Raw genomic sequence first — 19,660 nt, forward strand, 5'->3', positions numbered from 1 at the left:
GTCCCATTTCTACCCCAGTATGTTTAAACTCTCTCCTTCAATACCTAAAGGTGTGCAGGGGACATTTTGTCCAAGTTTTTAGTATCTTCACCTGAAATTCTCTTGGGATTCTCCCGATCTTTCACCCTAACTTTTGCTTAAGATGGGCAGAACCTCTGAGAGAAACATCATAAATTGTAGTTCATGTTGTTTCTTCAGGTTTTTTTGCTGGTCTTTTGCTGAAGTTATGGCAGGCGATTTGGAGAACTCCAATGTGTTTCTCCTCCTCGTGTTTTAGTTTCAGTTTTAGATTGCACTCAAAAAGTTTTCAAGTTTTTTAAACAGCAGAGTGCTCTTCCAGGCCTCACAAAGAAGCTCTGGGCCTCCCTTGCCCTGGGCTTCCGCCCCTCCACTCGATTGCGTCCGGAGCCCACCTCAGCACTTACCTGGATCCTCGGCTGCATCCTCCTACCACTAAATTCCTGCTCTCGCCCGCTGGTCAGGTAATGGCCCAGTTCAGGCAGGTCAGTGAGAACATTTATGGGAATGAGTTCTGGCCATTAAGATTGGCTGGGCCTCCATATCCCCGGACTCCTTGGGTTCGCCGCCCGCTTTGGGGCTCGTGTGCACCATACCCGCCCACCCCCTTTAAACTTGGGGCAATAATTTCAGTTTGTGATATTTTTTCTCCTTGCTGCTCTTATCCGCCAGAGATCCCTCACTCATTTTTCATGAATCAGCTTCAACCATGAGTGTTAGAAAAATATTTGACTGAGGGCTTTGGGAAAGCAGCTTGGACCAGAGATAGGAGCTTCTCCTGTTTTCAAAGTACAGTATAAATGAAGGATTAGTGGAAAGATCAATTAAAATATTAAGGACAGTGAAACCTCAATAATATAATTTCTGGTCTATCTAAGAATGCAGGCATCCAGAAGACTAACAAATTGTACTGCAATAAATACAAGAATATGGCCATTAAAATTCAACAAGGCATCTCAGTCAGGCACAATATTCCAGGCAGTAATGGTAGAGTATGCAGCCAATACATTTTTAATAAGACAAAATAAATCCTCCATTTCTGGTGTTCTAATGGAGATTGTTCAGTTCGCTGGCAATCTAATAACAGGCCAACATTCCACTGCCAATTAGTTATTGGTCTGTGTCTGTATTCCCAGGTGAGCTATTCAGTTTAGGGTTGTTTGTGCCTGATTCTTGGTATTGTATTGATGTTGTATCTGATCCTGTCATTTTAGAGGATCACCATTCACCACATCACTAATGATAAATCTGTGAAATATAAGTAATGTAGTTACAGAAAAAGGTAGTGCAAGAGAATTTAGAATGGGTAAACACATTTAATGGAGGTGATCAAATATAATGTGAAACCAGTGATTTTATTAATTTTAGATCAATGTGGGCTCAGTAATGGCAAGCTCTTCTATGAATACTATGGCAAGCTCGTCTATGAACATAAAATGATGCAAAAGGCTTGAAAACACTTCTATCAGTGCTTTTCATTTCAAGGATAATGAAATACTACTAAAAGCTTGATTTTATTCAGTGTGGAATGGTCGGCTTCTCTCAGGATGTAATTTTTGTGCAATTCAATTATCTACTTGTTGAGTCCTTGAAACACACCCAGAGGGCTTAGAAGCCGCTTGAATGTAGAGACAGATTTGTGGTTGAAACTCTCCAAAATCAAACCAAGATTCCACAAATTCTGCACTAGCAGCTAACAGGCTCATCCTACTGACTGAGAGTGAGTCATCAAGTGTTCTTTTATGTTTAAGTATATTCAGCATTATAGTACTGATACTCTGCTTGTTATGTTGCTTTCTGTCTTAAAACAGTATATTATGTTGACTGAGAAAATAAAATCCTCTGATCTAGGGAATGGTAATGTAGCGTTTATGGTACTGGATTTGCAACCCAGAAGTCTTAAGTTCAAATCCCACCATGATATTCTTGTCAAATTAAATTTAATAAATCTTGTAATTTGTGGAACAGTTCCCTAGTGTCCTATTTGTCTGGCCTACATATGATTCTAGTCCACCTTACATAGTTGACTCTTAATGATGGCTTAATATTGCATCCAGATTGTAAGCAAAGCCACTAAATTCAGCAGATTAGTTCAGAAAATTAGACAAACCTATTGGCAACAGCTCAGAAATCATATCAGGACATATCCAGGCAATATCAACCCTGCAAAGTCCTCCACACTAACATCAGGAGATTAGGACCTGTAAAGTCTGTGTGTTCTAGTTGTAATTAATAACACACAGACTACAAGATTAAAGTTCAACAGGTCTTTACTGGTTGGAGGTCAGGACTATACTAAATACAATCTTACTACACAGTGCTTATATACCAGTGGTCACCACCGGTATTACGTATACAGCAGCCAGAGAAAGTAGTACATCTCTTAAGGTGGAACAGGCTTAAGTTCTCTTAAGGTGGAACAGGTTACATACACCACAATCCTCCCTTTTTAGCTTAATAGTCATATCCCCATTTAACATAACATCATAACATATATACATATATAACTTCAGGTATAAACAGTTCAAAGGTTCAGTCTCTCAGGAGGCCTTCTGATTTGGTCTGGATAACGCCTTTCAGTGGTCTTTGATTCTTGTTGCTGAGGTGACTCTTCTTGTTGGTTTCCTATGTATTGGACGTCATCATCAGGTACAGTCCCTGCCGAGGTAGATGCTTCAGGTTCATTAACGTCTTCCACAGTTGTCTCTGTCGCAACCATGGGTTCGACCCTTGCTCTTGATTCTACCAGTTGATCCGCATGACGCCTTATCACATTGTTACCAATATCTACTGTGTACATCAGAGGTCCTTGTCTGGCCCGAATTGTTCCGGACTGCCATTTTTCGTTTCCATAGCCCCTTGCCAACACTGGTTGTCCTACTTCGAAACTTCGAGTGGACTTGTTATTAATATGCCGGAACTGTTTGTTTTCCACTTCCCTCCGCACATTTGGTTTTAACAAGTCCAACCTGGACCGCAACCTCCTGTTATAAAACATCATGGCAGGACTTTGGTTAGTCACTGCATGAGCGGCGTTTCGATACGCCATTAGGAAATTGTCCACCTTGTGCTGTAGCGGAATCTGATCATCGTTCATGGCCTTTATTGCCTTTTTGAATGTTTGGACAAATCTCTCGGCCAACCCGTTTGTTGCCGGATGATATGGGGCAGAGGTATAATGTTTCACCCCATTCTTCTTTAAGAATTTTTGGAATTCTTCCGACACGAACTGTGGTCCGTTGTCCGAACAGATCTGTTCTGGCAATCCGTTCCTTGCGAATATTGTTCTTAACACCGCAATTGTCTTTTCTGAAGTAGTGGTATTCATCTTGATCACTTCTGGCCATTTGGAATGTGCGTCCACCGCAATTAGGAACATGGAGTCCATGAATGGACCAGCAAAGTCAATATGTACGCGTTGCCATGGGGCTGAAGGCCATTCCCATGGGTGTAGTGGTGCGATCGGAGGTGCATTTTGCACTTTTTGGCACCCAGCGCAGCTTTTCGTCAACTCCTCTATCTGTTGGTCAATACCCGGCCACCATACATAAGCCCTAGCAAGACTTTTCATCTTAACTCCCCCCAGATGACCTTCATGCAGTTCTTTTAGAACTCTTTCCCTTAACTTGGGAGGAATAATCACTCTTGTCCCGTACATCAAAGTACCATGGCAGACGGACAGCTGGTCTCGCCTTGCCGAGAATGCCGGTAACAGAGGATCACCACGTGTTGGCCATCCTTTCACTGTCACCTCGTAGACTCTGGACAGTGTCGGGTCGTTCCTGGTTTCTCTTTCAATACTTGCATTGGTGACTGGTAAACACTCGATGATGGTCGAATGAAATAACTCAACAGGGTCAACTTTCGTCGTTTCTTCTTCTTCAGGTAGTGGCAGGCGCGACAGCCCATCAGCATTGCCATGCTGCTTCGTACCTTTGAATTCTATTTGACATTGATGTGCCCCTAGGAAAAGGGACCATCTCTGGAGACGCTGTGCTGTCATCACTGAAACACCCTTCTTAGGGTTAAAAATGGATACCAACGGCTGATGGTCTGTCAGAAGTGTGAATTTTTGGCCCTGCAGGTAATGATTAAACTTCTTCACTCCCCATACAAGGCTGAGAGCCTCCCTATCGATCTGCGCATAGTTGCGCTCAGCGGAGGTCAATGATCTGGATGCAAACGCGACTGGCCTTTCCGTGCCATTTGGCAACTTGTGTGAGAGTACTGCCCCAATACCATATGGAGAAGCATCACAAGCCAACCGAATAGGCAGTGTCGGGTTGAAGTGAGCCAACACTTCCTCTGAGGTGATCAATTCTTTGCTTTTGCGAAATGCCTTCTTACAGTTTTCGCTCCATTCCCATGGTACCCCCTTCTGTAAAAGAGCATTTAGCGGGTGCAGTACCGTGGATAGATTTGGTAGAAATTTATGGTAATAGTTAATCAATCCTAGAAACGACCTCAACTGAGAGACATTATCCGGAGCGGGAGCCTTTACAACTGCCTCTATCTTGTCAGGAGACTTATGAAGCCCCTCCCGGTCAATGACATGACCACAGTACGAGATCCGCTTCTGGAAGAACTCACATTTCTGCCGATTAACTCTAAGTCCATACTCTTTCAGTCTGTTGAGCACCAGTTCCAAGTTTGCGAGGTGTTCTTCATCACCATCACCTGTAATCAGAATATCATCCAGGTAACATTGTGTGCCTGGAATTCCCTGTAATACCTGCTCCATGGCCCTCTGCCAAATTGCTGGAGCCGATGCCACTCCAAAAACCAGCCTATTGTACCGGTACAAACCTCGATGCGTGTTGATCGTGAGGTATTGGCGTGACTCTTCTTCAACCTCCATCTGCAAGTACGCCTGCGCCAGGTCTATCTTGGTGAAGTGTTTCCCACCAGACAACGAAGCAAAAATATCCTCAATCCGCGGAAGCGGATACTGCACCATGTGAAGCACCGGATTAACGGTGATTTTGAAATCTCCACAGACGCGAACCTTCCCTGGTTCTCCTGGCTTGTTGCTCGAAGGACGTTTCATAACGGGAACAATGGGCGTAGCCCACTCACTCCAATCTACCTTAGACAGTACACCTGAACGTTCTAGCGCTTCCAGTTCCGCTTCTACAGTAGGTCGTATTGCATAGGGTACCGGTCTGGCTTTAAAAAAATTTGGGTGTGCATGTTCATCAATCTTGATGTTTGCCGTAATTCCTCTCAGTGTTCCCAGTCCCTGCTGGAACACCTCTTTAGCATCATCCAATATTCTGGACAATCGTTTAGGTTTGACATCTGTTTCCCCGGAATCTACCGTTAGTGCCTTCAAGGAGTGCCAGTCCATATTCATTTTCCTAATCCACTCCCGTCCCAGTAGTGGTGGACCTCCTTCAGGTAGCACATATAAGTCCATTACTTGGCTTTCTTCACCCTTGTGGACCACTTTTACCTCTATCTTTCCGATGGGGTACACTCTTTGCCCCGTGTATGTTTTCAATTTAATCTCCGTATCCCGTAGGGGAATATGTTGGAATAACCTTTTGTAATCTTTCTTATTCATGACCGTCAACGCTGATTCAGTGTCCAATTCCATCTTTACTTGGACTCCTGCTATCTGAAGGGTGACCCAAATTGTCTGGAGATCTGCATCCTTACCAACGTTGTGTACTCTTAAGCTACCCAGTTCATTACTGCTAGCGTCTGAATCTGACTTCTGTTCGATCGAACTGTTCTTTGTCACCTTGTGTACCTTTATGTATTTTCCTTGCGGTGACTTTTTGTTGCTGGTCTTCTTTCCTGACCGGCATACTTTAGCTATGTGGCCAAGCCTGCCACACGTTCTGCATTCTTGGTTTTTAAACCAACACTGGTTCTGATCGTGCGTTGTCTTTCCGCAACGATAACATTTTACAGTACTCAAACCCAATTTATTTGTACTGAGTTCCGGTGACCGTAGCTGCATTACTGCCATGCCTCTCGCTGCGGCTTCGTGTGCTGCTGCCATAGTGACCGCTTTCTCAAGCGTCAGCTCATTCTCCTCGAGCAATCACTTTTGTGTATCTTCTTTTAATAAACCACACACAAATTTATCTCGTCGCGCCTCTGTCAGCCTCGTTCCAAATTGACAGTACTTTGCTAGCTTACGCAATTCCATTAAATATTCAGCATTGCTTTCATCCTTCAGCTGCCTTCTGCTGTAAAATTTAAATCGTTCCGCTAGCATCAGCGGCGTGGGGTTTAGGTGATCTTTCAGGACAGTAACAATCTCCTCGAACGTCTTATCCGCCGGTTCATCTGGTGATAAAAGGTGTTTCAATTGCCCGTATGTCTTCGCACCCATTAAGTTTAATAATGTTAGTGCTTTCTCTTCATCTGGGATTTTATTTGCTTTACAATAATTTTGTATGCGTTCTACATACATAGCCCAATCTTCGATGTCGCTATCAAAGGTATTAATGTTCCCATGTTTAGGCATCGTTGCAATTTAATTTATTTTTATTTTTATCCAAGATGGCGGCTTCCACGCTCTTGTCTTCGTCCTCCGCCTACAAAATGGCGGTTTTCCCGCGCTTGGCGGTCTTCACCCGTCCCCCGACGCTGTCTCCGCTTCACCGCGGCTCTCGCGCCTTCAGTTGCCCCCAGACGCTGCGCCTTTTTAGCCCGAATGCGGCCCGGCCCTTATCACCAGCCGCGATCGATGTCCCCGCGCTGCGCCTTTCGGCCCGAATGCGGCCCGGCCCTTATCTCCGGTCGCGATTGATCTCACCGCCCTTATTCCTCCGTCTTCCCTCCCCGTCTGTACAGCCACTGCGGCCGACTTTCTGGTCGCGTCGCTGCCCGGCTTACCCACTACCGAGGTAGAAAGAAGATAGCTGACAGCCGCCGATGGAGGCTTCGAGTTCAGGATGTCTTCTGCACTCTGATTTCTCGATGTCTGCGGCGCGACGTGTCTTCCAGCAGGGTGATGCGGGTGGAAGCCTCTCTTCGACGTCCGTTCTGTGGACGAAGCCGCCGTGGATATAACTGCCGCAGGGTAAAAATCTGACTCGTCGCCACTGTAAAGTCTGTGTGTTCTAGTTGTAATTAATAACACACAGACTACAAGATTAAAGTTCAACAGGTCTTTACTGGTTGGAGGTCAGGACTATACTAAATACAATCTCACTACACAGTGCTTATATACCGGTGGTCACCACCGGTATTACGTATACAGCAGCCAGAGAAAGTAGTACATCTCTTAAGGTGGAACAGGTTACATACACCACAGGACCCAAGTTGGGAAAGCTGTCCCACAGGTCAGTCATGCAATGACCTGACATAATCCTACTCTCAGAATCATATCCATCAACCTACAATCCAGACTCCTCCATTATTTCTATGTATGCCATGTTCTCTATAATTAATTTGAATTCCATGAGATCAAGAAAGGCCAGGGGAACTTCTTGCTGATCAGCACCTACCATCAACGTCTCCCCCACCCTTCCTCACCGCTCTCCATAAATTAAACATCACTTGGAGGAAGCACTCTGCAAATCATTCTGGGTGGGGGATCTCAATGTCTCCATGTGACATTAAGAAGTGACTGAGAATCTTTGGAATTCTCTACCCCAGAGAGCTGTGGATGCTCAGTATATTCAAGGCAGAGGTTGATAAATTTTTGGGAATGAAGGGAATTATGGGATATGGGGATAGTGCAGGAAGGTGGAGTTGAGGTAGAAGATCAGCCATGATCTTATTGAATGGCGGAGCAGGCTTGAAGGGCCAAATGGCCTACTCCTGCTCCTATTTCTTATGTTCTTATGAGTTTCCCCATTCATAGTCCTGCCAAACCTCAAGTTCCCGTTTCACAATACTGCTAACTCTAGGACACCTACCCCAGTTCTGCTAAGGTCCAGGATTACTATGTGCTACCACATCCCAGGATCCCCTTTCACATCCCTCACCCTGTACTGCTAAATATCAGTTACGCAATCCAAATGACGCATCCTGCATAACGTCTTGCGGTGATAGGGATAAAAATTTAATATATAGATAAAGGAATATATATATAAAATAATAGTCATGCATTTACAGTTTTCAAAGTTTTCGATCCCCAAAGCACCAGTAAAAGTCATAGGGGTAAGAATTCAGTTGATTTGCGCCTATAACGGGGCACAAAGCAACTAGCGCCTGGGCACGGCGCCGCTAACACCTCCCGCGAAATTCAGAGGGAGGTTAGCGGTGGCGGTAACCGTTAGCGCCCCGCGGCACTGCGCCTCCAGCGATGACATCATCGTGCGCAGCACCCCGCTCGCACCCCGGCCATGACCTTCGGTAGCGCCCCCTGGCTTACCGGCAGACGCTATGTCCGACAAAGTCAAGGGGGCCTACCTGCGGCCGGGGCGGCGCAAATTAAAGGGGACGTGCTGGGCGGCCATTTTTGTTGCTGGCCGCCTGCGAACATCTGCTGTCCCCAGCCTCCTGTGAAGTCCCCCCACGGGGTGCTGGCTGCGCTCCGTGAACCCAGCACTTCTCTTGAGTGCCGGGCTCTTTTGCCAGCACTCCGATCCCTGGTGGCCCAACTGGGCCCCGGGTTGTGTTGCACTAGGCCCCTCCCCTTTAATAAGGGGAGGAAGGCCTGCAGTACCGCAATGTGGCGCTGCTGTACGTAGCGCCGCGATATTCACTCGCAGCGCCCCAAGAGGAAGGCGGGACACTTCCAATAGCGCCCTGCCTCCCTCTTGGTGCGCTACCAGTTAATTTCGGCCGCGGGGGGGATATAACTTTTTCGGGGCACTAAAAGTAGCGCCCTGGCGAAGTTAGCACCCCACAGGGGGGCGCTACCCAATTTTGCCCCCTTAGAATACTATACGATAAAAACAGAATTTGAGTTATCCAATCAACATAAATCAGTGGTCCTGATGTTATGTCCTACATAGCAAAAGCAATCCTATTATAAAATCGCAAATCCTTTGATTCACATGAGCAATGCAATGGGAGATCTGTTAGTTGTATGAAAAATATACTGAATTCTATCGAAAAAGGTAAGATGTATTAAATTTTTGTTTTGTTTGCCTCATTTTTCAGATTTGTTGTTAATGTGGACTTTAAATTTCAAATCCATAAGTGTTTTTTTGCTTTTATAGGGAAAAGTGAGTGGACTAACAGGAATGCTCAATTTTAAAGACGATGGTACAAATGCCAATGTTCTGTTTGAAATTCTTGGTACCAGTTACAATGAGGAAAAGGATAGAGGGATTCAACGTGTAAGCGATATTTTAAATTCTGGAATTAATACGAGGTGTTAAACTGTGCTTGTTTTACTAATGTATTTTCTCCCTGGATTTTGATTGTTAGAACTCTATTTTTTGGATAAAGCACACTTTTGTTATGCATTTTTCCATCAGCTGCACCTTTACCTTGTGGTTATTTATAAAATACAGTTGAAATACAATTAAGTAATAGCTTCCCATTACATATTCCAAAATTCCAATTGGGTCCTGAGCAGAACTAGGGTCGCTGCATGAGGAGTAGAAAATGGGGCGGAACCCGGCTCTACCGGGATTCCGCCCCTTGTTGTCCATTCTGCCATTTTCCCATGGGCTGATTTTCCACCAACCCTCCCCCAGTGTCAGGAAGGCATGTCTGGGGGATCACCTGAGCTAGCTCAGGAATTCCATCCTGTACACCCTTGGTGGTACTTAGCAGAACTCTGTCCAACTGAGAGCAGGCAAGAATCTTGCTAAGCATCATAAAAGGCCAGAACATCATGCGGCGACATTATGGATCCCAGAGGAGATTGATTAACCTCAACAATGCCCCCCCACCACACCTCAAATTGGAGCTGAAGACCCATTCATCTTGAATACTGTTGAACCCTCTCCGTGGGTCTCCTCCTTCCTGAGAATGATGCCATGCCACTCCAATTTTCCTGGCAGCTCATTGTGAGGGGGGGCACTGATGTGTTTTCCCCATATATGCTAATGATTGTCTCCCCCTAATTTAGAACGACTCATGAGCCTGTCCACTCAGGCGAACGTATGGTCCACTCTGCCACTTTTCTGCTGGTGGAGTGGCCCTATCAAAATTCCGCAGCCTCACTGTCCAATTATATTAAAATAGTAAAAATGAAGCACTGTAATGTCTAATTCAAATTCAGTGGAAAGTACAAAATGTACACATCAGGGATATTTAATATAAGCAACAAGATGGACTTAGCCAAGTTCATTTCAACTGATGAAATATAACAGAGTTGGCAAGTTTACAAGCTTACAAAAGTTATGAGAATTTAATGCATCAGATTATGTTTCAATCAGGCAGAGCGTTTGCAACATAAAATTGTGCACTTCACCATAATTAGACTTTCAACGGAGACAGAAACAGCAGCATAATTGGATTTTCCCAATAACTCAGTGAATAAATGCATTATGAAGCATGATACAGAGCTACAAAAAATAAAAAATGAAGTTTGCGCCCTGTTCTATGATGAGATAGCTGATCTCAGACAAGGCAGCAGTCTGGACATTACATTTTGCTTCAGTGTCCCTAAACTAGGAAGGTGAAAAATTAGCCATGGTTCCCACTTTTGACTACTATCTGTCTAATTGCTGTACATTTTGGCTGTAACTATTTGTAACACCAAAGTTCTGATTGGTCCCCTTGGAGAAGACCAGATTTCTGATTGTTCCCCTTGGAGGACAAGACACACCCAGCAGTTTGTCTGGATTGTGTAATTTGATCCTGCCTGCTGGAGCCTAATCAAGATCTTTGCAATGTGTAATTTGATGTATTCATTGTGACAGCCAGCTCCAGAGCCCACAGTGCTAACACTACTGCTTTCAGAGAACAGACATGGCTCACCATCCTGGGTTAGGAGCACTCACACTGCTGAGTTCAGATAGGAAGGGGTGAGGCCATGGAAGGATTTTAACATGAGGATGAGAATTTTAAAATCAAGGTGTTGGTGGACAATGTTTTCCCCCTTTTTAATGGACTGCGTGGGACCTCCAGATAGCTGCGCAGCTTAGCAAGCACAGGGTGTTGGGTGAATGGGACTTGCTGTGTGTTAGGATATGTGTAGCAGAGTTTTGGATGAGCTCAAGTTCATTCAGGGTGGAAGATGGGAGGCTGACCAGGAGAACATTGGAATAGTTGAGCCCGGCAAACAACACACAAATGTAATGTTATGCATGTTGTAGGACCAACACAGAATACGCTCTCATTTTTAAAAATTCATTTATTTATTGACCATCCTTATTTACCCTTGAGAGGGTGCGAGTGAGCTGCCTTCCTGAACCGCTGCAGTCCGAGGGGAGGTGGGGGAGGAGAGGGAGAACATGGTGTATGTGTAAAGGTGGTGGGGGTGGGAGAAATTATCTATCTTCCCATCTGGATCATGTTCTTGCTCTCATTCCCCCCCCCCCCTTTAGACCTGGATCACTTTCTTCAACCCCCCTCCCACTGTTCTCACTGTGCTCCCCCCAACAAGTTCCTGACCTCTCCCTGAGTTCCTGACCTCTCCCTGAGTTCCTGACCTTCTCCCCCCTCTCCGAGCCCCTCTCTCTGAGCTCCTCACTCCAAGCTCCTCCACTCTCTCTGAGTTCCTTCCTCTACGAGCTCTTCACCCCCCCTGATCCCCTTTCCTCTCCCCCCTCCGATCGCCTTTCATCTCCCCCTGCTCCGATCCCCTCTCTCGTATCCCCTTCGATCTCATCTCCTTCCCCCCTGATCCCCTTTCCACTCACCCCTCCAATCCCCTTTCCTCCCCCTCTGCTCCGATCCCTTCTCCTCTCCCCCCTCCGATCCCCTCTTCTCTCCCCCCCTCCGATCCCCTCATCTCTCCCCCCCTTCAATCCCTTCGCCCCTTCGATTCCCTCTCCATTCAACCAAGGATGGCAGTCAAAGTTTTTGCCTCCCAATATCATTTTCCTCTGCAGGTGTTCAGGCCCACCGCCACCCCAGCCCGGAACTCCCACTCACTCGTTGCACCATCAGCATCGGCAATTAGAACCAAATTCGAACGCCCCCCAAGGCTATCCCTTTGATCCCCTCACCTCTCCCCCCTTCGATCCCACTCTACTCACCCCTTTGATCCCCTCTCCTCCCCCCTCCCGCTTCGATCCCCTCTCCTCCCCCATCAGATCCCCTGACCTTCTCCGCACGGTGCCGAGGAAAGCGTGCCAGTGCAGGCTGCAGCCACTGCACCATTGGGTTCTAGGCATGCGCGAACAGATTGAGTGTGCATGAGCGGTACCAGACGGGTGTGCATGCGCAGAGAGTCAACAATGCGGTGCAAAAAATCAGTCCAGTACATTTTCCCATTGGAAAATGTGCATTTATAGATATGCAGTCCAAAAAGGTTCCAGGATTTACCTTTACACTTCAACTCTCCACCCCTATGTTATGTTAATATGCCTTGTTGATGCTTAAGTGTAGATTTTACAGATCCAGCCGGTAATTGTAATGTTGTAAATCAGGTGACCAATTGGAGAGAATGGGCAGGAGTTCCGTTCCACTGGAATTCTGCCCACCCCATTTTTCAATATAATTTACAACAGGCTGAAGAAATACCCATTCACCTTTGGATGGCTCCACGCAAATGAAGCAGTAATGTTGTGGTGATGTTATTTGATTCATTTGCTCCAGGTCATGTTCTCACCCAAATCAAATGGGCATCCAGGGTTATTAAGCACTGCAGAAGAGGTGAAATTGAATTTTAAGAGCCTTCTTTGACTTGGTTTGATTTGGTGGCTGTTCCTTTAAATACAGTCGCAAAACATAAAAGGACCCCATAAATCTGTGCCTGTTCCAGAATATTCCCATTGTAACCTTGGTGGGATTCTGCTGGAACAACCAAAAACTAGGCCGAGACCCAGATATACTGCATCCCAGCCTTGCACTCCAGTTTCGGGGTGGCCTGATGGAAGTGAAGCCTCTGCAGCTGGAAACAAGGCTATCTACATTAAGGGATGAGCCCAGGGGTAGACTCCCTACTAGCAGATTTAGGGTCCACTGTGGGTTCAGGTCAACATCATGGCTTCGACTCCCGAAGATTAACTCTAGAATTTTTCTAAGGTGGCCCTCTTTGTAAGGGCGCCACAGTGGCACCTTATTAATACCTCGAGGGCGACCCAACAACCCTCCAGGCACATACCAGACTTTCAGCATCCTCAGTAAGCGGGTATCCCAGATGTACACCAAGAAAATCACTGGAGCTCTCCCTGAACCCATGAACTTTGACGGCGTCAGCATCAGGGGCCTGAGGCATGAACATCTTAGCACGTACACCAAGATGTACCACCGCACGGATTTTTGAGGCCAGGTAATTTGAAGCCAACTGTAATTACAAACTCTAACCCTGGCCAAATTTAATACAAATGCTGCAAGGATGGTTCAAACTGGCTTTTGAACTATAGGCTTGACCGTAGGAACCAAAGTTACTTTAAAAAAAACACAGAATGCGATTTATTCCATTAAATGTAAGACAGTCAATTATTATTGAATCCAAATGCCATTTATGAAATTTCAAACACAGCATTGCAACCAGTGAGAGGTTAGTTAAGTGGCTGGCACCATTATTTAAACTGTGTTACAGAAGATAATCAAACTGATTGGAATCTTCAAAGGAAAAGATAAGGTGGACTAGCACGCTCACTAGTCAGAAAAGATTACAGGAAAGGAAAGGACTTCATCTATGTTTAAGCATCATCTGGACACTACAGAATTTACAAACATATTTATATTTTTTAGTGTGTTTTGATCAAAATCTTCTAGTGTAGTTACAGTCTATTTGTGACAAAAATATGGAGCTGCTTTGATGCATCACCCTGCAAAGGTACAACATAATCATTCAACACCATTGTGGTTCCCAAAGCAGAAATGTGAACATACTTTCAGGAAGGAATGCAGTTTTGATTATCATAAGCTTCGCTCCTGAATATTGAGTTCAAGGAGAGGAGGAAATTATATGACAAAAATGTATATTTTTGTTTGGCTGGGTTTGGCTTAGTAACCCTTTAAATCCTGTCACAATAGGGTTTAAAGCCAGCTGTAACTTAAACAAAATTCACAGTCAAATTTGATACAGATTTTGCAAGCACTGTTCAGAACCATAGGCTTGATGGCTGAACCAAGCTACTTCTGAACAAGTACAGACTTTGTGGATTTTTTTCCCATTAAATATATGACAGCCAATTATTTTTGAATTCAAGTGACAGTTATGGAAATCCAAACAAACAATGGCAACTGGTGAAATATTACTGGCTACTACCTGTGTGGTATTCAGGATATGAGCTGAGCATCAGTATAGTTTGATCCACGCAGCCACCAGACTCACATTTGTGCTTATCATTGGCATGTTGAAGGCATGCTTCAAGTCCGAGGATCAATCCCACAGTGCCGTGCAATGTAATCCAACAGGGGTTTCGAGACTGTATTTGTGTACTGCCTTCTACAACTTTGTCTTACAAAGAGGCCTCATCACAAAGACCTCAGAGGAGGGAGGCACCAAAGGCAGCAGGAGGATCATTCAGGGGATGCAGAAGAGAACCCATTACCAGGTGCAATAGACATTCTTGCTATTTTTATACAGGAAGTCTTCTCTTGACTTCCACATCTGGCCACTACATTAGCAGTTCTATCTACTTCTCCCATCCCTTCACAAAGATATCATCATGTACAGACCCTTCACTCTACTTAAATACTCACCAACTCTCATTCATTCTATCTTTTCAGAACAACTTCCATCAAAGTTGTTTGGATACAACCCAGACTTTATGCATGCCTAGTGCTTCAGTATGTAAAATGCGAACTCATAACCCTAATCTAGTGTTTTCCTAAATGCTACCTGAGTGGCAGGAATGCATGAGGCAGATGGCTGACGTCTTTATATGAGCCTCTTGTGACTGAGGAGATCCTTGCTTCATAGCAGATGTGCTGAATGGACCTGCTGCTGGCTACACCTCTTATGATGCTGCATGGACAACCTGGCCCTATCTCCTTTCTGTTACATATGCAGGCATAGGATGGGGCTGGTTAGAAGGCACAAATGTGCTGATAGTGCCTGGCTCTTTAGTTGCTGCAGGCCTTAGCATGTTATTTATGCCCCCACCCCCACAGCTGAGCTTCCAATCAGGGGCATTTGCAACTACAGGAGCTCACGTTAATAATTCAAGTAAGCTTGACTGCAGAAATTATGGTGGGGTCAGTGCTCCGGACGTCAGGTGCCGTCATTCCCTCCCTGCCACACTTCCAGTGGGAAACGTGCTCGGTTGGAAAATCTGGGCTTTACTGTTTAGAATTATGAATGAGGAATAGCCATTTTTATGAGGTATTGCAGGGCTGCTGGTGCTTGACAATCCATACTGCAGTGTGACTCACCACCTACTTTAAGTACCTGTGCATCTTTATTCTTTAAAAACCTTATGGCTTAGAAATTTGAGAGTGCTGGAAACCTGCTGGTGGCACAGCCGCCAAAATTAATACCGCGGGCAGCACCGATATATTGGCACTGCTCGCTAATTAACATTAGCACAGTGCTAAGCTTACTGTACAAGGCCGGCTTTCGTGACAGTAGACTCAGCAGGAGGCCCAATGTAGTGTGGCCATAGCATTATTGCAACAAGAACAGCCTTCTCTTAAAGCAAGGCTGTCATTTTAGAAAGCAGTGTTGGTCCCTTAAAGGGGAACTGTCTTCTAAAATTAAAACAAATCATTTATAAATAGGCAGTTTTTAGCCGTTAGAGCTCAACTGCCTTCTGAAAAAAGATTAACATTAAAAAGAATTCCCAAATTGCAGTTTTCAGCTCTTAAAGCTGAATTGCCTTCTGTACCTAAAAAAAAAAATGGGAAAAGTGCTTCAGCACTAACACAAATGCCTCAGCCAGTCAGGGAAGGGGCACCAGGGTCTCGCGTGCAGCACACCAGCTTTGTGCAGGGGGTCAACACTGCAAGAGAGGTCCTCTACCCACATGGACCAGGAGGCCCTCCAGAAAGAACGATGTGGGACCAGATCACGAAGGCCGTCCCTGCCAGCAGTGTCTCCCTCATGCCCTGGCTCCAGTGCCCAAAGAAACTTCATGACCTCAGACCAGTGGTCAAGGCCAGTGAATGCATCTTCAAAAGCCATCTCCTACCAACTGCACCAGTAGCCTCACATATTGCTCAGTGCACGACCCCCCCTCCCCCAATCACTCACCTACCAACAATCTGTACCAAACACGAGGTGCATCTCCCATTCCTATCCTCACCTCACCAACTTGGAGGAGACGGGCTGGTCATTCTTGGCAGGGGCATGGCTGAGCCATTGGCCAGTGACGGAGCTGAAAGGTTGCACAATGCCAGTATCTTCATACGTTATCCTCTTTCTCGCATACAACTCTTGCTTTCCCGCCCTCCCCTCACCACAACTCCACCCTTGTGCCTTCCTCATTTCACACACCCAAGAAATGCAACCTGCCCGTCCAGTGGTTGACCAAGAAGAGGGAGAGGAGAGTGAAGAAGAAACACCATCACTCGATTTCACATTCCCAGTCACCAGCTCCTCAAGGTAAACCAACAAGACCAGTTGCAGTGTCCCCCACTGAAAGTCAGCAGCCTTCTGATGCGCTATCAATTACTCATAAAAGACGGAGAGTTAGGAGAGTAACTAAAAGGCTTTTATTAGCAAAGAACAGAGCATGCCTCTCGTGGTTGACTGGGTTCCAAGAAGGCAGGGGGCTGCAGAGCAATCACCTTTATACTTGGGCCTGTGGGTGGAGCCAGGGGCGGAGCCAGCAGAGACATGCTGAGGCATGCATAGGTACAACAGTGTGCAACAACAACAATAACGGTGAACAACAATAACAGTGGTTTACCACATTCACCCCTTGTTTAAAATTGAGTCCGGCGGGGTGAAGTGTACTAAAGGTTCGTGTAAGTAAGTCTATCAGGTGGCCTTGTATGCCGTCCTGATCGTCGTGATGGCGGCGGTGATGGTGCAGCATCCAACGTTGAATCTGGCGTCTCATTGAGTGGTTGGGTGGTCAATGACGGGTCCTGGGGCTGCGGCATGCCGTCTAGCGGGGTTGGGTTGTGGGTAGTGGTGGATGGCAATGGTAGTGTTTCAGGGGCACCCGAAGGTGTGAGGTCTCGTATGGAGACTGTGTCTTCCCGCCCGTCCGGGTACGCTACGTAAGCGTACTGGGGGTAGGCGTGGGTAGTGGTGGGTGGCGAGGGAGGTGTTTCGGGAGCACCCGAAGGTGCGAGGTCTCGTATGGAGATTGTGTCCTCCCGCCCGTCCGGGTACACCACGTAAGCATGCTGAGGGTTGGCATGGAGGAGGCTCACCCTCTCGACCAGGGGGTCCGTCTTATGGGACCTCACGTGCTTCCGCAGTAGGACGGGTCCTGGAGAAGTCAGCCATGTCGGTAACGAGATCCCCGATGTGGACTTCCTGGGGAAGGAGAACATTCTCTCGTGAGGGGTAGCATTGGTGGCTGTACAGAGCAGTGACCGAATGGAATGGAGCGCCGCAGGGAGGACTTCCTGCCAGCGAGAGGTCGGAAGGCCCTTAGATTTCAAGTTTAAAAGGACTGCCTTCCAGACCGTCGCATTCTCCCTTTCCACCTGGCCATTCCCCCGGGGGTTGTAGCTGGTGGTCCTGCTTGTAGCAATGCCTCTCGCGAGCAGGTACTGCCGAAGTTCGTCGCTCATAAAGGATGAGCCCCTGTCGCTATGAATATAGCTAGGGAAACCGAACAAGGCGAAGAGGTCATTCAGACATTTAATGACCGTGGTACTGGTCATGTCTGAGCAAGGGATGGCAAATGGGAAACGGGAGCACTCGTCAATTATGTTGAGGAAGTACACATTGCGGTTGGAGGAGGGGAGGGGCCCTTTAAAATCGACGCTCAGCCGTTCAAAGGGGCGCGTGGCTTTGATCAGGCTTGCTCTGTCTGGCCTATAAAAATGCGGTTTGCACTCGGCACAGATTTGGCAGTTCCTGGTCATGGTCCTGACCTCCTCGATGGAGTAGGGCAAGTTACGGGATTTGATGAAGTGAAAAAACCTGGTGACCCCCGGGTGGCAGAGGTCATTGTGGAGGGTCTTCAGTCTATCAACCTGCGTGTTGGCGCATGTACCACGTGATAGGGCATCTGGGGGCTCATTGAGTTTCCCGGGCCGGTACAAGATATCGTAATTGTAGGTGGAGAGTTCGATTCTCCACCTCAAGATCTTGTCGTTCTTGATTTTGCCCCTCTGCTTATTATTAAACATAAAAGCTACTGAACGCTGGTCAGTGAGCAGGGTAAATCGTTTTGCGGCCAGGTAATGCCTCCAATGTCGCACAGCTTCCACAATGGCCTGGGCCTCCTTTTCGACAGAGGAGTGTCGAATCTCGGGGCCCTGGAGGGTCCTTGAGAAAAAGGCCACGGGTCTCCCCGCCTGGTTAAGGGTTGCAGCTAGGGCAAAGTCGGATGCGTCGCTTTCCACTTGGAAAGTGATGGACTCATCCACTGCGTGCATCGTGGCCCTTGCAATATCTCTTTTTATGAGAGTGAAGGCTGCACAGGCCTCTGCTGCCAGGGGGAAGGAGGTGGACTTGATGAGGGGTCTGGCTTTGTCCGCATAGTTGGGCACCCACTGAGCATAGTACGAGAAAAACCCTAGGCATCTCTTCAGTGCTTTTTGGCAGTGGGGGAGGGGGAGCTCCATAAGGGGGCGCATCCTGTCGGGGTCGGGGCCAATGACTCCGTTCTCCACTACACAGCCAAGGATGGCAAGGCGCATGGTACGAAACATACACTTGTCCTTGTTGTATGTTAGGTTCAGCCGCTGGGCCGTACGGAGGAATTTCTCTAGATTAACATCATGGTCCTGCTGGTTGTGGCCGCAGATGGTGACGTTGTCTAGATAGGGAAAAGTGGCCTGGAGCGCGTTCTGGTCAACCATCCGGTCCATCTCCCGTTGGAAGACTGAAACCCCGTTGGTGACGCCGAAGGGAACTCTGAGGAAGTGGTAGAGACGACCGTCAGCTTCAAAAGCCGTGTCCTGGCGGTCCTCAGCCCTGATGGGGTGCTGGTGGTATGCCGACTTCAGATCAATCGTCGAGAACACCCGGTATTGTGCTATCTGATTGACCATGTCAGATATGCGGGGGAGTGGGTATGCATCTAGCTGGGTGTAGCGATTGATCGTCTGGCTGTAGTCAGTAACTAGGCGCTGTTTTTCGCCAGTCTTCACTACCACCACTTGTGCTCGCCACGGGCTGGTGCTACTTTCAATAATCCCTTCCTTCAGGAGTCTCGCTACCTCGGATTTAATGAAGCTCCTATGCCCGGCACTGTAACGCCTGCTTTTGGTAGCGATGGGCTTACAGTCGCGGGTGAGGTTGGCGAACAAGGAGGGGGGGGGAATTTAAGGGTGGAGAGGCTGCAAATGGTGCGCGGCGGGCGATTTAAAAGCTGCTGGCTGCAGACTGTGAGTGGGGGGAGGGGTCCGTCGTACGCTAATGTGACACTCTTAAGGTGGCACTGAAAATCCAACCCCAGTAGAACGACAGCGCAGAGATGTGGCATGACCAGAAGTTTAAAATTTTTGTATTCTGTGCCCCGTACTGAAAGGGTCACTACACAGTAGCCAACGACGTCCGCTGACTGGGCTTTGGAAGCCAAAGAGATCC

The 19,660-nt window shown here is 47.0% G+C and overlaps 1 protein-coding gene across 1 annotated transcript in view; it reads left to right on the top strand.

The window, feature by feature from the left end:
- The window catches only part of LOC147113870 (glutamate receptor ionotropic, delta-2-like), an 826,198-nt gene that overhangs the window by 571,459 nt on the left and 235,079 nt on the right, over positions 1–19,660 (top strand). Inside the window, exon 8 of the mRNA XM_085995253.1 lies at positions 9,147–9,266. Within this exon, the coding sequence (XP_085851379.1) occupies positions 9,147–9,266 (120 nt within the window). The remainder of the gene's footprint in view (positions 1–9,146; positions 9,267–19,660) is intronic.

This window comes from Somniosus microcephalus, chromosome 8 (genome assembly GCF_052327205.1).
Source record: "Somniosus microcephalus isolate GS21.2 chromosome 8, FLI_Smic_1.0, whole genome shotgun sequence".
Taxonomy (NCBI): domain Eukaryota; kingdom Metazoa; phylum Chordata; class Chondrichthyes; order Squaliformes; family Somniosidae; genus Somniosus; species Somniosus microcephalus.